The sequence below is a fragment of the Hemiscyllium ocellatum genome, chromosome 2, assembly GCF_020745735.1.
Source record: "Hemiscyllium ocellatum isolate sHemOce1 chromosome 2, sHemOce1.pat.X.cur, whole genome shotgun sequence".
NCBI classification, from domain to species: Eukaryota; Metazoa; Chordata; class Chondrichthyes; order Orectolobiformes; family Hemiscylliidae; genus Hemiscyllium; species Hemiscyllium ocellatum.
The window spans coordinates 58,246,881-58,261,005 of record NC_083402.1 but is presented as its reverse complement, the minus strand read 5'-3'; the positions used below and the strand labels follow the sequence as shown (position 1 = coordinate 58,261,005).

At 39.8% G+C, this 14,125-nt stretch overlaps 1 protein-coding gene across 2 annotated transcripts in view; it reads right to left on the bottom strand.

The window, feature by feature from the left end:
* The window catches only part of LOC132827678 (uncharacterized), a 149,496-nt gene that overhangs the window by 17,990 nt on the left and 117,381 nt on the right, over positions 1–14,125 (bottom strand). For both annotated transcript variants that reach the window (XM_060844325.1, XM_060844334.1), the window contains 2 exons: positions 4,233–4,391; positions 2,435–2,582 (listed from right to left, as the gene is read on the bottom strand). In XM_060844325.1, the coding sequence (XP_060700308.1) occupies positions 2,435–2,582; positions 4,233–4,391 (307 nt within the window). The remainder of the gene's footprint in view (positions 1–2,434; positions 2,583–4,232; positions 4,392–14,125) is intronic.

Sequence of the window (14,125 nt, the reverse complement as noted above, 5' to 3'; positions counted from 1 at the left end):
ATGCCAAGTAGTCTGCCCAAGACCACAAGAAATTAGAGTTAATAACGCAGCCCAATCAGTCATAAAAATCAACCTTCCTTCCGCTGACTCCGCCTACACTTCCCACTGGCTCAAGAAAGCAGTCAGCATAATCAAAGACCCCTCCAAACCCCAGTTATACTCTCTTCCACCGTCTTCCAGTGGGCAGAAGATATAAAAGTTTTAAACGCTTACCAACAGATCTAAGAACAGCTTCTTCCCTGCTGTTGTCAGACTATTGAATGGACCTCTCATTTATTAGAACTGATCTTTCTCTACACCTCCTCTGTAGCTGTAACACTATATTCTGCTGTTGCCCGGATGTACTTACATAAGATAATGATTTGTCTGGTTAGCACACAAAACAATACTTTACACTGTATCTCGGTACGTGACATTTCTTTGTCTCCTATTATACATTCTTGCATTTCTGTCTGTAGGGGATCTACATTTGCCTTCACTAATCTCCTTCTCTTCACATACCTATAGAAACTCTTAGTGCTAGTCTTTATGTTCCCTGCAAGTTTATTTTTGTATTGTATTTTCTCCTTCCTAATCAATCTCTTGGTCCTTCCTTGCTGAATTCTAAACTGCTCCCAATCCTCGGACGTATTATTCTTCTAAGCCTATCTGTGTGGTTCTTCCTTGAATCGGGTACTATCTATAATTTCCTTTGTAATCCATGGATAGGCCCTCTTACCCATTTTGCTTTTGTGCTAGGCAAAATAAACAGTTGCTGCTGCTCCCCCATGCATTCCTTGAATGTTTGCCATTTCCTATCCACTATCATCCCTTTAAGTAACTCTCCCCAATCTACCAAGGCCAACTCACTGCCAGGGACCTGGGTTCGATTCCTGTCCCGGGTGACTGTACGTGTGGAGTTTGCACATTGTCCCTGTGCTCCAGTTTCCTCCCACAATCCAAAAGATGTGCAGATTAGGTGAATTGGCCAAGCTAAATTGCCCATAGTGTTAGATGCATTAGTCAGGGGTAAATGGAGGTCATTGGGCTAGTGTAGGTTAGGTAGACTTTGGTCGGCGCAACATCGAGGGCCGAAGGGCCTGTACTGCGCTGTATTTTTCTATGTTTTCTATGTTTAAATGTAGGAGAATGGGTCTGGGTGGGTTACTCTTCGGAGGGTCAGTGTCGACTTGTTGGGCCAATTGGCCTGCTGTAGGGAATCTAACCTAATCTAATCTAATCTAATCTAATATAATCATGTTTTCATTGTTTCCTATATTAAGATTCAGCATCCTAGTCTCCAAATCAACCATCTCACTCTCCATCTTGATAAAAAATTCTATCATGTTGTGGTCATTCATCCCCAAGAGGTCTCCCACAGCTGGATTGGCAACAATTCCCTTTTCATTTCACAGTACCCTGTCTAAGATGGGCTGCTCTCTAGTTGGTTCCTCCACAGATTGGTCAAGAAAACCATCTCGTACACACTCCGGCAATTCCTCCTCCAAGACATTGTGGCTAATTTGATTTGTCCAATCTGTGTGCGGATTAAAATCACCCATGATCACCAACATTCCTTTATCACCACATCTCTAATTTCCTGTTGCCATTCCCAACACCCAGCTTGTCTGGCGCATTTGGACTTCTTACCTGATTCTGCCACATATTTCACCATAGCTCATGATACTTGGACTCATTTATGATTCTGTCCTAGGAAACTGCCTGAGATGCAGGAAAAATTGAATAAGCTAGTAAGCTAGGGCTGTTTTCCATACAGCAGCAAAAATTGTGAGGGCATCTGACAGAGATGTGTAAGGTTATGATTGAAACAGATAGGGTGGATAGGGAGGTACATTTTCCATTAGTAGAGGGAGAAATAATGAGGGAACGGTGGCACAGTAATGATAGTGGGCGGCACGGTGGCACAGTGGTTAGCACTGCTGCCTCACAGCACCTGAGACCCGGGTTCAATTCCCGACTCAGACGACAGACTGTGTGGAGTTTGCACGTTCTCCCCGTGTCTGCGTGGGTTTCCTCCGGGTGCTCCGGTTTCCTCCCATAGTCCAAAGATGTGCAAGTCAGGTAAATTGGCCATGCTAAATTGCCCGTAGTGTTAGGTAAGGGGTAAATGTAGGGGTATGGGTGGGTTGCGCTTCGGCGGGTCGGTGTGGACTTGTTGGGCCGAAGGGCCTGTTTCCACACTGTAAGTCTAATCTAATCTAAAAGGAACACAGATTTAAAGCAAGTGGTAGAAGGCTAAGACAAGAGTTGAGGAGAATCTTTTTCACTCATATTGTGATAGGAGTCTGGAACTTTCAAGTCTGTCTTAATATTTTTCATATTTCTAAGCTGTTAAGAGAAATTGTTATGGTAGCTACTTATTCTGTACAGTTTATCATCATGAATCAGCATTGAATTTCAGTGAATTGCATTCATTATAGAAACTTACACTTACCCTGTAGTGGTAAACATAGAACTTTAGTTACATTGTTTTGAAAAGAATGGTATGCCTGCTTAATTGCTTGCAAAAGTGCCTCCGTGAATTTCATTTGAATATCATACATGGAATTGTGGAAATCCAATTCAGCTTGTTGAGCTTTAACCTGGAAGACAGAAAAGCATTTACATGAAACTTTCAATGACTGATTGCTTTGAGAATTTTCTGTTCCTACTGAAATAATGTAACTCTCAGAATTCTTTAAAAATTCTATGTACTATTTGAGAACTTAAAATTTATTTACAATAGCGTCATATTTGCTAATACTAAATAAATTGTTCATGTTAAAGGTGTTACATTTGAGACTTATAATGTTATGTTTTGTGACTGCGGGCACAATTTACCAAATGTTAGCTGAAGTGTGGGGTATGGTAGGTGCAACTGACATGTCACCAATAAGATAACACAAGCAATCATGCTTGTTAAGAGCTGACAGGCATAGCACTGGTAAGCTTCTAAGTCTATGTAGGTCTCTATGTTAGCATCCCGTGCCTGCAGTTCTTGGGTTCAAACGACTGCTGGTTGAAACCTCTCTATTTGGGAGAAGATAAGTACATTATAGCTCTCTTCATAGGTAGTGGTCCATTGGGAGAGGGGAAATCAAAAGAGAGGGAATCAAATTTGACTTTCTGAGGCCACCCCATCGCCTGCAATTATCCCCAGGTTAGAACAATTGCAGAGCCTCAACAAATCTGGCAGATAGCTTGTCTTGGTTCCAGCTTGAGAAACTGGCCACCTTTTTTGCCTGCAGGGAAGGCATGTAATCATGGAGGTGGTGAGTTTAGGCTCGTGAATGAACATTAATTGGCTAGTTACGAGCCTTAATTGGTGGCAGGTCCAGAAAGTCCCCTGGGAAGATTGCAAAAAGTGGGCAAGCATCTCTCCAAAACCAACCCACCCAATTATTTTCCCTGTTTGCCAACACCTGGGAAAAGAATATCTCACCCTGTGTCTTCAACCTTTTGTGAAGATTAAAGGGCCATGTGACCTGCTGCATACATATAAACATGAGGAGGTTGCTCTGCTATTTAATACAACCAGTGCTGATTCAACATTTCAGTGCTGTTACACTATCCAAATAACCCCTTACACCAATGATAATCAAATTCTAAATATACACAAAACCTGAACTTCCACACCCCTCTGGGTAGAGAATTCCAAAGATTTGCCATGCTCTGAGTTAAATAACTTCTCTGCTTCCTAGCCTTAAATGATATTCCCTTATTTTTAAATTGTGTCGCATGGTTCTAGACTTTCTAACCAGGGTTAACATATACTCTGAAACTTGTAAAATATTTAAAGGACAGACAATAAGGTCACTTCTCATTCTTCTACAGGCCTGGTTTTTCCAATCTCTCACAGAACAGTACAGAACAAGTCTGGTGAATCTTTGTTGTATTCCCTCCATGACAATAATATCTTCCCTGAGATAAGAAGGTCAAAACTGCACGCAGTTTTCCAGATGCACTCCAACAAAGCTTTTATAAACTGAGATTTCATGCCTCTGTATAACAATCCTCTTGTGATAAAGACTAATATTCCATAAGTATTTTCAATGGCTTTTTATACCTGTACATTGGGTCTGCATAATAGCCTTCAGTGACCTACTGACGATGATATCCAAGTCCCTTTGCAACCTAAACTTTCCAACCTTTCACCATTTAAGAAATGCATATAATTCACAATATATCAGTGCAATTTTAATATCTTAAATCTATTTCTGACAAAGTTCTCTCACAAGTTTTAACTTGGTTACCTGTTGCAAAGTCATTAGCCTGGAATAGTTAACTGCTTTTACTAAGGCCTCAACAGCCTTCCTTGCCTGCCGTTGAGTAGGACCTTTTGGAAAAGGAGGGAGTACTGAAAGCATATTCTCCACAGTGAATTCCTGGCAGACTGGATGTTTTAGTTTTGCCTGTAAAAGATTATATGGCCAGTCATGATGAATATAGTGTTTTGGTTTTAAAAAATCTCATACAAATATTCAGCGAAACATATGTGAAGGCAAAACATTTTGTACTGTGCAGAAAATAAAATTCATACAGATAGTAAACACCGACTACAGAAATAGAAGTTTTTTTAAGCAAACAGTCCATTATCATTATTCCATATGTGATACAGTAATACAGAGACCTCCCCATGAGTACTCCCCATGAAGGCAGGAGTCAGGATTTTCTTTTCCTTCAGGTCTCAAACCAGCCAACAGTAGAAACAGATTAAAGTCAAGATTTTCAAATGAGTGACCCCTTAATTGGCATAGAGATACATTCCCTGTGCAAATAAGGATGGCAGTTGGACTCTTGAAGCTGTCGGGCCATTCAGAAGCCTTCAGGGAAGTTCCTAGTCTAACATTAGTGGCTGAGTAACAAGAAGGTGCACTGCACAGCCACTTTTTAAAAAATATGACTTAAAATCTCAAAAGAAAATTGAGCAATCAATAAGGGAATGGTGCATGAGATGGGAATCCCTCTATAGGGTGGCCTTGGCTATAGTTCAATCTAGGGCAGACTGGCAGGCAAAATGCCTGTCAGGGGTGCTGAAACTCAGTCTACCATTGAGCGCCCAATTCCAGAGAGTTTATCAGAGTCATCATATTGGGAAACTAGAGACAACTTGACAATTCGGTCAACCTCCTTAATTTTATTCATAAGTTTAATGAGCCTAATTGCCTGCATATCTGCTGGGCGTAGACCATCTTCCCAGGCTTTGAACCATCGGAAATGCTTTCACTACATACTGCAGATTCAACATGAGGAGCAGGAGTCAAACACCAGTGTATTTTTTCTTGCAGCTCTAACATTCAGCAAACCGACAATGCACGGGAAACTGCCTGGCCAGAAAGTGCCTCCCCTGCCAGGTCCTGATTTCCCAACACTCAAATGGCCGAAGTTCTAAGGATGGACAAGGACACTACTTCGCAGAGCAGTGGCAGAGAATGGAAGAATCACAGAAGTGTTTTGGTGTTGGAGGCCATTTGGTCTGTCATGTGTGTACTAGCTCTTCAAATGAACTTCATGATTTAATACCATTTTCTTGGATTTGTCACACCTTTGTAAATTGTTTCAATTTAAATAATCATCTAAAGCCATCTTTTATGCTTCAATTGAACCTACCTCCACCATAATTCCAAGCAGTGCATTCCAGACTTGACAAGTTGTGAAAAAGATTCTTCGCACATCACATTTCCTTCTTTCGCAAATCATTTCAAAATTGTCCCCTCATACTTAAAAACTTTTTATGAACAGGAACAGTTTCTCCTTGTCTATTCTATCCAACATTCTCATGATTTTGAAAACTACTAACAGACTGCCTCTCAGCTTTCTTCTCTCCAAGGTGCACAGTCCAACTTCTCCAATTTTTCCTTATAACTGAAGTTTCTCATCTCTGAAACCATTCTTGTAAACCACTTTTCCATTTTTTCCATAACCTCCTTATAGTGTGACGCCAAGAATTTATACAATACTCCAGCTAAGACCTAACAATTGTCTTACACAAATTCAGCACCACCTCCTTGCTCTTGTACTCTTTGCTGCCATTAATAAATATGATATTGCTTTATTAACTGCACTGCCTACCTATTCTGCTACCTTCATTGATCTGGACATATATACACACAGGTCCCTCTGCTCTTGCACCTCTATTCAAATTGTAGTGCTTACTTTATATTGTCAGTTCACAGCCTTCCAAAATACATCACTTCACACATCTCCACTTTGAATTTCATCTGCCACTTATCTAGCCACTCTACCAACTTGTCAATGTCCGTTTAAAGTTTTACTTACCTCCTTCCAGTTTACAATGCTTCCAGGTGCACCTGCAAACTCTGAAATTATTCCCTGCACACCAAGATCTTGATCATGAATACATATCAGGGAAAGCAAGAGACCCATTATTGACCTCTGATGAACTCCACTGCAAACCTTCCTCCAGCCAAAAAAAATCCAGTGACCACTACTTTCAGTTTCCTATGAATCAGCCAATTCTGTAGCAATATTGCTACTGTCTCTTTTGTTCTATGAGCTGCAACACTTCTTGCAAATCTATTGTGTAGCACTTTATCAAACACCTTCTGGAAGACCATGTACACCAAATTAACATTATTTTCATTGACCTTTTCCTTCACCTCTTCAAAAACTTTGTCAAGTTAGTTAAACATGACTTCTCCTTTAGAAGTCTACACTAGCTCTTACTAATCAGCTCATCTTTTCCTATGTGACTACTCATCCAAAACTGAATATTTGTTTCTAGAAACTTTCACATTAGTGAAGTTAAACTCACTGTGATTACTGAGCTTATCTTTACAACCTGTTTTGACCAATGCTGTGATGATTAGATTAGATTACTTACAATGTGGAAACAGGCCCTTCGGCCCAACAAGTCCACACCGACCCGCCGAAGCGCAACCCACCCATACCCCTACATTATCCCTTACCACTATGGGCAATTTAGAATGGCCAATTCACCTGACCCGCACATCTTTGGACTGTGGGAGGAAACCGGAGCACCTGGAGGAAACCCACGCAGACACGGGGAGAACGTGCAAACTCCACACAGTCAGTCGCCTGAGTCGGGAATTGAACCCGGGTCTCCGGGCGCTGTGAGGCAGCAGTGCTAACCACTGTGCCACCGTGCCGCCCATATTTGCAATTCTCCAGTCTTATGGAAAGCATTCAAGATCCCATCACATGTGGGATGTCCTACATTGAAAAACAGAAAATAGGAAATATGCTTTAGTGGCTGAGGATCTGCAGTTTGAAAACTGGCTTCTCCAGCCACATGAAGGTCCATGGCAGAAACCCATTATTCGTTATAGAGTAAAACAGACAGAACAGAAAATGACTCTCCTTGTGAGGAAAGTCTGCTTCACTGACTAAACTAGTTAAATCAATATCTTTGGTGCAACTTTCCTCTGATGCAAAAGCTCAGTTCAAGAATCAGTGATAATCTCCAGCCAACTGCATTTATTTACCTAACGATCTTGAACAGTTAAATACTATCTGTTCAGATATTTTGCTAATTCAACTTTCTATTTTTCTGTTGCCATAAATGGAACTAGATAGTTTATATTTTTATAAGCAGAGCTTTTTAAGGAGACTATGCTGATAAAGTTCTCAAACACAAATTATCTGGAGTCCTGCTTGATGTAAGCCATTAATATAATCTAATCATGTACCTTCAAATCCATGAGTAAATTTATCACGAACACAAAGGATGCTGTGGTGTTGACTCAAATAATGAGTCACTGATCAGCAAATTTAATGAGGTATGCATTTTATTTATCATTTGCACACTACTCTCTAATTGAATTCTTGAAAATTCAAAACAACTCCTTGTTGTTAGTGTCAGAATATTCTGTTGGATTTATGATATACCATGAAAAGTCAACTACTTTGAAGATATGTGCTGGTTGTTCTTTTTAGTAAGCTAGACATTCTGTACACAGGAGTGGCTTAAATTCTTTGTTTTAATTCATTATCTTTTCAATTTTACTACAGTAAAATCAAAAACAAATTCACCCTAAAATTTTAAAGGATTTGTTTGCATTAAAATTAAATAGCAGAAGCCTTCCTATAATATGCCAAGCTTTTGTTTGTTGATTGGAGGGTCTCACTTGTCAAGCAGCATGACAGTGTATTTCTTGATTGTTCAGTTGTTATTAAATTTTGACTAATAAGCGTCTCTGAACTAAAAAACGGACTCAGCTGCGCTCGCAGTGAAACAAAGAAGCAACAGCTGATTTTTTTTCATGACAGTATGTTTGACACAGCCTCCTTAAGTTAATAGGATCTGAATTTCCACAGGAATGGAAGGGTTCTCAAACTCAGTGAACAGGCAACAAAGTCTGAATTCCACAAAATCTATCCACTATTCCCGCCCCCCACCCCACACCCCCCAACACACACACACACACACACAAAAAATTTAACTTAGAACCCATTATTTTCCCTGGGGTGACTGGGTGTGTTGCACTTTACATGTACATGATTCAGAGAGGCAGCTGTACATTGAAAAGAGATTCAAACAGATATAATTTTTAGCAGGATGTCCAAAACATATCCTTGATAGATATTAATGTGCATAAAAAGTGAATAAGTCCTGCGGAACAGTTGAGGCATTTATATCTCTTGCCCTTTAAATTTTAAAGAAAACATCTGCAGTTATAAACAAAGACAGTGTTTGCAATTCCAGTTGCTTATTGACACAAGCTGAGGGTTATTATCATAGGATTAATGATTGCATGACTGGTTCCACAATCTATCCCTTGAGTGGAGTGGCTTGTAAGTTTTCAGCTTGATTGGTTATTCAACGTTATAGTGCCTTCGATATAGTGCTATGAGCACAAAAGTGTGTTTTCATAAAAGATAACTATAATGTCTGCTTTTAAAAGGAATTAAGCAATAGTATAAATTTAAATGTCTTAATTAAGTTTTATGAATGGTGAAAGTTAAAAATAAAGTGTGCAATAGGTCATAATTTCCCTAAAGCTCAGCACACATTCTGAATTCTTTCCATGGTAAATACTGAGTGAGTTAGTATGGATAGCAAATATATTTTTCATTAGATAATGTGTTCTTGGAAAGAATGAAAACTAACCTTCATACAGGGGTGGCTGTCCTGGCATCCTGAATAGCTGCCCATGGTCACTTGCTGAGAGACATTAGACAGATGACTGATAAAACGCAAATGTCTAGTCCCCAAAATAAGGTTTATCAACATGATTAGATAGGGACAGATCCAGGAGGATCCAGGGGAACGTGTCACCATCTTCTTGATGGAAGACCAGGCGTTCCCCTACATCAGTCTGAGGGAAGAACATAGTCTGTTGCTACCAAAGACAACCACAAAAGACTGCAAGACATCTTAGATATAGGAGTATATTCTTACACTTCTATATTTTACAGAATAGCTTCAGGATCAATAAAGCATTCTCATATTTCTTTTTGTTACCTAATCAATTGATGCATCATATCTAAACTGTTGATTAGCAATAAATTATCAGAAAATTGTGACAAATTTTCAACTGTTTAGTTGATCACAAATCTGCCAAATTTAACAGAGGAGATTTCTTAATGGCCAGGTACTCTCAAAGACAGTTAGACAGTGGAAGCACTGGTGGTACCGACGCGGAGAGGCTGGGCCATAACCACTGGAGAGCCCTACTGAAAGTCACAGAATATCAATCATGTTCTGATGAAAGAGCACAGACCTGAAATATTATTTGTGTCAACAGAAATGCTGCATTGTTTCCAGCATTTTCTGTTTATATTTCAAATGTCTAATGGATGCTCATAAGACTGTAAGAAGTAGGTGTATCAAGTCTGCTCTGTCATTCAATGAGATTATGACTGATTTGTTAACCCTCAACTCCATTTTCCTGCTTTCTCCCCATAACCCTTGATTAAAAACTAGTCTCCCTCAACTTTAAACATATGTAACGGCTCAGCCTTAACAGAATCCCACAGATTCTAAGGCAAAAACAAATCCTCTCCTTATCTCTATCTTAAATTTGCAATCATTTATTGAAATTCTACCCTCTGGTCCTCGACTCCCCCACAAGTGGCAACAACCTTTCTGTATCTATCCTGTCAAGTCTCATAAGAATCTTGTGCTTTTCAATAAGGTTGCCTCTTATTCTTACAAATTCAAATGGGTACAGATCAAAGCTACTCAGCATCTCCTCAGAAGACCCTGTCTGCATACCAGATATCATCACTGTGACTCTTCTGTGGAATTACGTTTCTAAGAGAAGGAGCCCAAAACTGTTCACAGTATTTTGGCTGTGGGCTGACTACTGCCTTTTAGTTTGAATACAACATGATTACTTTTGTGCAGCATTTCCTTTGAAATTAGGACCAACTTTCCATTTGCTTTCCCTGTTACTCAGTGAACCTGAATGCTAGCATTTATGTCATAGGGTGCCCAAGTAGCTTTCTACTGTCTTTCTCCATTTAAATAATATTCAGGTTCTCTATTCTTCCTGCCAAAGTACACACCTTTACATTTTGCCACATTATATTCCATCTGCCAAGCTTTCCACACACAAACCGTTTATATTTTTCTACAGATTCTGTGTCATTCTCACCACTTAACTTCGCACCTATTTTTGTATCTTCAGCAAACTGGGCTAGAGTAGATTCACTTCTCTCATCCGTTATTAATACATGTTATAAATAACGGGGGAGAAAGTGAGGTCTGCAGATGCTGGAGATCAGAGCTGAAAATGTGTTGCTGGAAAAGCACAGCAGGTCAGGCAGCATCCAAGGAACAGGAAATTCGACGTTTTGGGCATAAGTCCTTCATCAGGAATCAATGATAAATAACGGAGGCCCAAGCACTGATCTCTGTGGCACACCACTATTTGCAGGTTTACACTGTGAAAAATGCCCCCTTATCCCAACTGTCTTCTATTATTTACCCAATCCTCTATCCATACTAATATACTGAAGAAAAAAATTAAAGTTGCCATAGTCCTATCAAATCACAGGGCTGTTCTTTTATTAGAGACAGAGAAGACTGGTTATGGTTTAACCCTAATGGTCAACACACCTCAGGCAAGGGGAAAGGTTGAGAAGAAGAGTCCTTCATGGAGTCCTCAGCTGGTGTCATCCAGTTAACTGAGCTAACTAACCCCAAAGCTATGGGTTCATATTTTATTAAGTGGCCTAATATGTGGTACTTTATCAAAAGCTTTTTGAAAATCTAAACATACTACACCCACTGCTTCCCCTTTATCTACCCTGCTTGTTATCTCCTCAAATTATTCTTTGTCAGGCATGATTTTCCTTTTAGGAGGCCATGTTGACACTGTTTCATCATATTGTGTGTTACTAAATGCTCTGCTATTGCATCCTTTATTATACCTTTTCTCAATACCAGATGTTAAGCTAATAGACCTGATTTTTGTTTCCTTCACTTTGTAAATAAAGTTGGTACATTGGAACTTTTCCAATTCTCTGCATCGTGATCGCAATCTAAGGATTATTGAAGATTACTACCAGCACATTCACTATTTCTGTAGCTATTTCTTTAATATCCTATCGGGTATCCAATCAGACCTAGAGAACCAATCAGTCTTTAGCCTCAGTCATTTCTCTTTTTTTTAATCTGATGATCGTTATTGTAATTATTTCCTCTCCTCCATTTTCCCCTTATTTATAAATTTGGATTGCTATTTGTGTCTGCCACTATGAAGACTGATGCAAAGTATTTCATCAACTCCTCTGCCATTTCCTGGTTCCTTATTACTATTTCCTAGGTTTGTTCTCTAAGGGCCATCTCACTTGGCATGTCATTTCCTTTTCATATATGTAATGACATTTTTGCTGTCTTGACGTTACTTGCAAGTTTACCCTCAAAATTTTTTTTTGGCCATTTTTTTCGTCAGTTTTAAAAACTTGACCAATCCTCTGCTCTGGCATACCACTTTATATGTATGATTATTTTCCTTTTATTTTATGCTATCCTTAACTTCCCTAGTTAGCCATGATTGACACATCCCCTTCCATGAATTCTTTTTTTTTCCAATGGGATCTAACTTTGTTGGGAATCATGAACTATTTTCTTGAATGTTTGACATTGTTTCTCAACTATTTATGCGTCCTTTACAAGTCCACTCCAGTCAGGCTTGTCCTCTTTCTTTTGAAATTGCCCTTAACTTACGCTTCGCACAAATGTTTCTGACCCAGGTTCCTCCCTCTCAAACTGAATGCTAAATTGTACCCTGTTATGGTCACTGTTTCCTAGGTGGTCTTTTCTTCTGATATCATTTATTAAACTTTTCTCATTACATAACAAGTGGTCTGATCCCTGGTTGGGTTCACAACATATTGTTCTTTGAAACTGTCCCAAATATACTTTATGAATTCTTCCCCTTGGCTACCTCTGATAATCTTTCCAATCTATTTGAAGATTAATCTCTCCCATGATTAGTGTACTGCCTTTGTTACGTACCTTCATTATCTCCTGGTTCATTCTCTCTCCCACCATATAGCTGTTAGGGGCCTATTGCCTACTGGTAACAATTTCATTTTTATTTCTTACCTCCATCCATTTTAATTCTACACCTCCTGATTCAAAGTCATTTCTTGCCACTGTACTTTATCCATGCCATACCTCGGCCACACGCCACTGTTTCCTTCCTGCTTATCTTTTCAAAAATACACATATCCCTGAATATTTAGTCCCCAGCTTTGATCGCCTTGTTACCATGATGCAATAATAGCAATAAGATCATATCCATTAACTCACATTTTTTTTAGATTAGCTTACATTACATTACTTACAGTGTGGAAGCAGCCCTTCGACCCAACAAGTCCACACCAACCCGCCAAAGCGCAACCCACCCAGACCCATTCCCCTACATTTACCCCTTCACCTAACACTATGGGCAATTTAGCCTGGCCAATTTACCTAACCTGCACATTTTTGGATTGTGGGAGGAAACCGTAGCACCCGGAGGAAACCCATGCAGACACAGGGAGAATGTGCAAACTCCACACAGAGAGTCACCTGAGGCGGGAATTGAACCTGGGTCTCTGGCACTGTGAGGCAGTAGTGCTAACCACCGTTCAGAGTTTTGTTCTGAGTAAGACCATAAGATATAGGAACAGAGTTAGGTCATTGGCCCATTGAGTTTGCTCTACCATTCATTCATGGCTACTGTGTTTCTCAACCCCATTTTCCTGCTATCTCCCCGTAACCCTTGATCCCCTTACCAACTAAAAACATATCTATCTGTCTTAAATGCACTCAATGACTCAGCCTCCACAGCCCACTGTGGCAATGAGTTCCACAGGCTAACCAATGAATGAAGAAATTCTTCATCTCAGTTCTAAAGAGCCCTCCCTTCATTGAGGCTGTGCTCTTGGGTCCTAGTCTTGCTGACTGGTGGAAACATCTTCTCCACATCCACTCTATCCAGGCCTCTCAGTATTCTGTAAGCTTCAATGAGATTCCCCTTCATCCTTCCAAACTCAATCGAATACAGACCCAGAATCCTCAATGACACACATTCAAGCAAAGAGCCATTAATTTTGCCTTTCTATCATTTTTCTCCCTTTTAAGCTACAAAATGCTGCTTTACAATGTTTTTCTGTCCCTTCCTATCCCACTCTGGGTATTGCTATTCAAATAGCTGTCCTGTAATGGTGTCACATCATCTTGCTTTTCAAACCTATGTTTCTCCTCTCCTAAACCTTACATCTTTTAATTAGGCATAAAGCCTATCTACAGCCCTAGTTATTAGGTTCACCAGAACACTGGCTCAGCACGGTTAAAGTGAAGCATATCTAACCAGAACAATTCCCTTTTACCCTAGTGCTTGGATCAGTGCCCCACAAACTGAAAGCCATTCCAGACATATCAATCTTTCAGACACACAATTAATCCCTTGACCTTATTTCTCATGTGCTACTTTGCCATTGTTCAGGTAGTAATCTGAATTATTATCCTAGAGGTTCTGCTTACTAATTTAGCTCTTAACTGACCAAAATCTTTCTGTAAAACATACTTTCTAACCTTATCAATGAATGGACAATGACTACTAGTTCTCTCTCCAAGTTTTTCTCCAGCTCCCATGAGATGTCCTGAATCCTGACACTGGCAGGCCACATAGCCTTCAGGACTCCGACTCAATGTTGCAGAGAATAG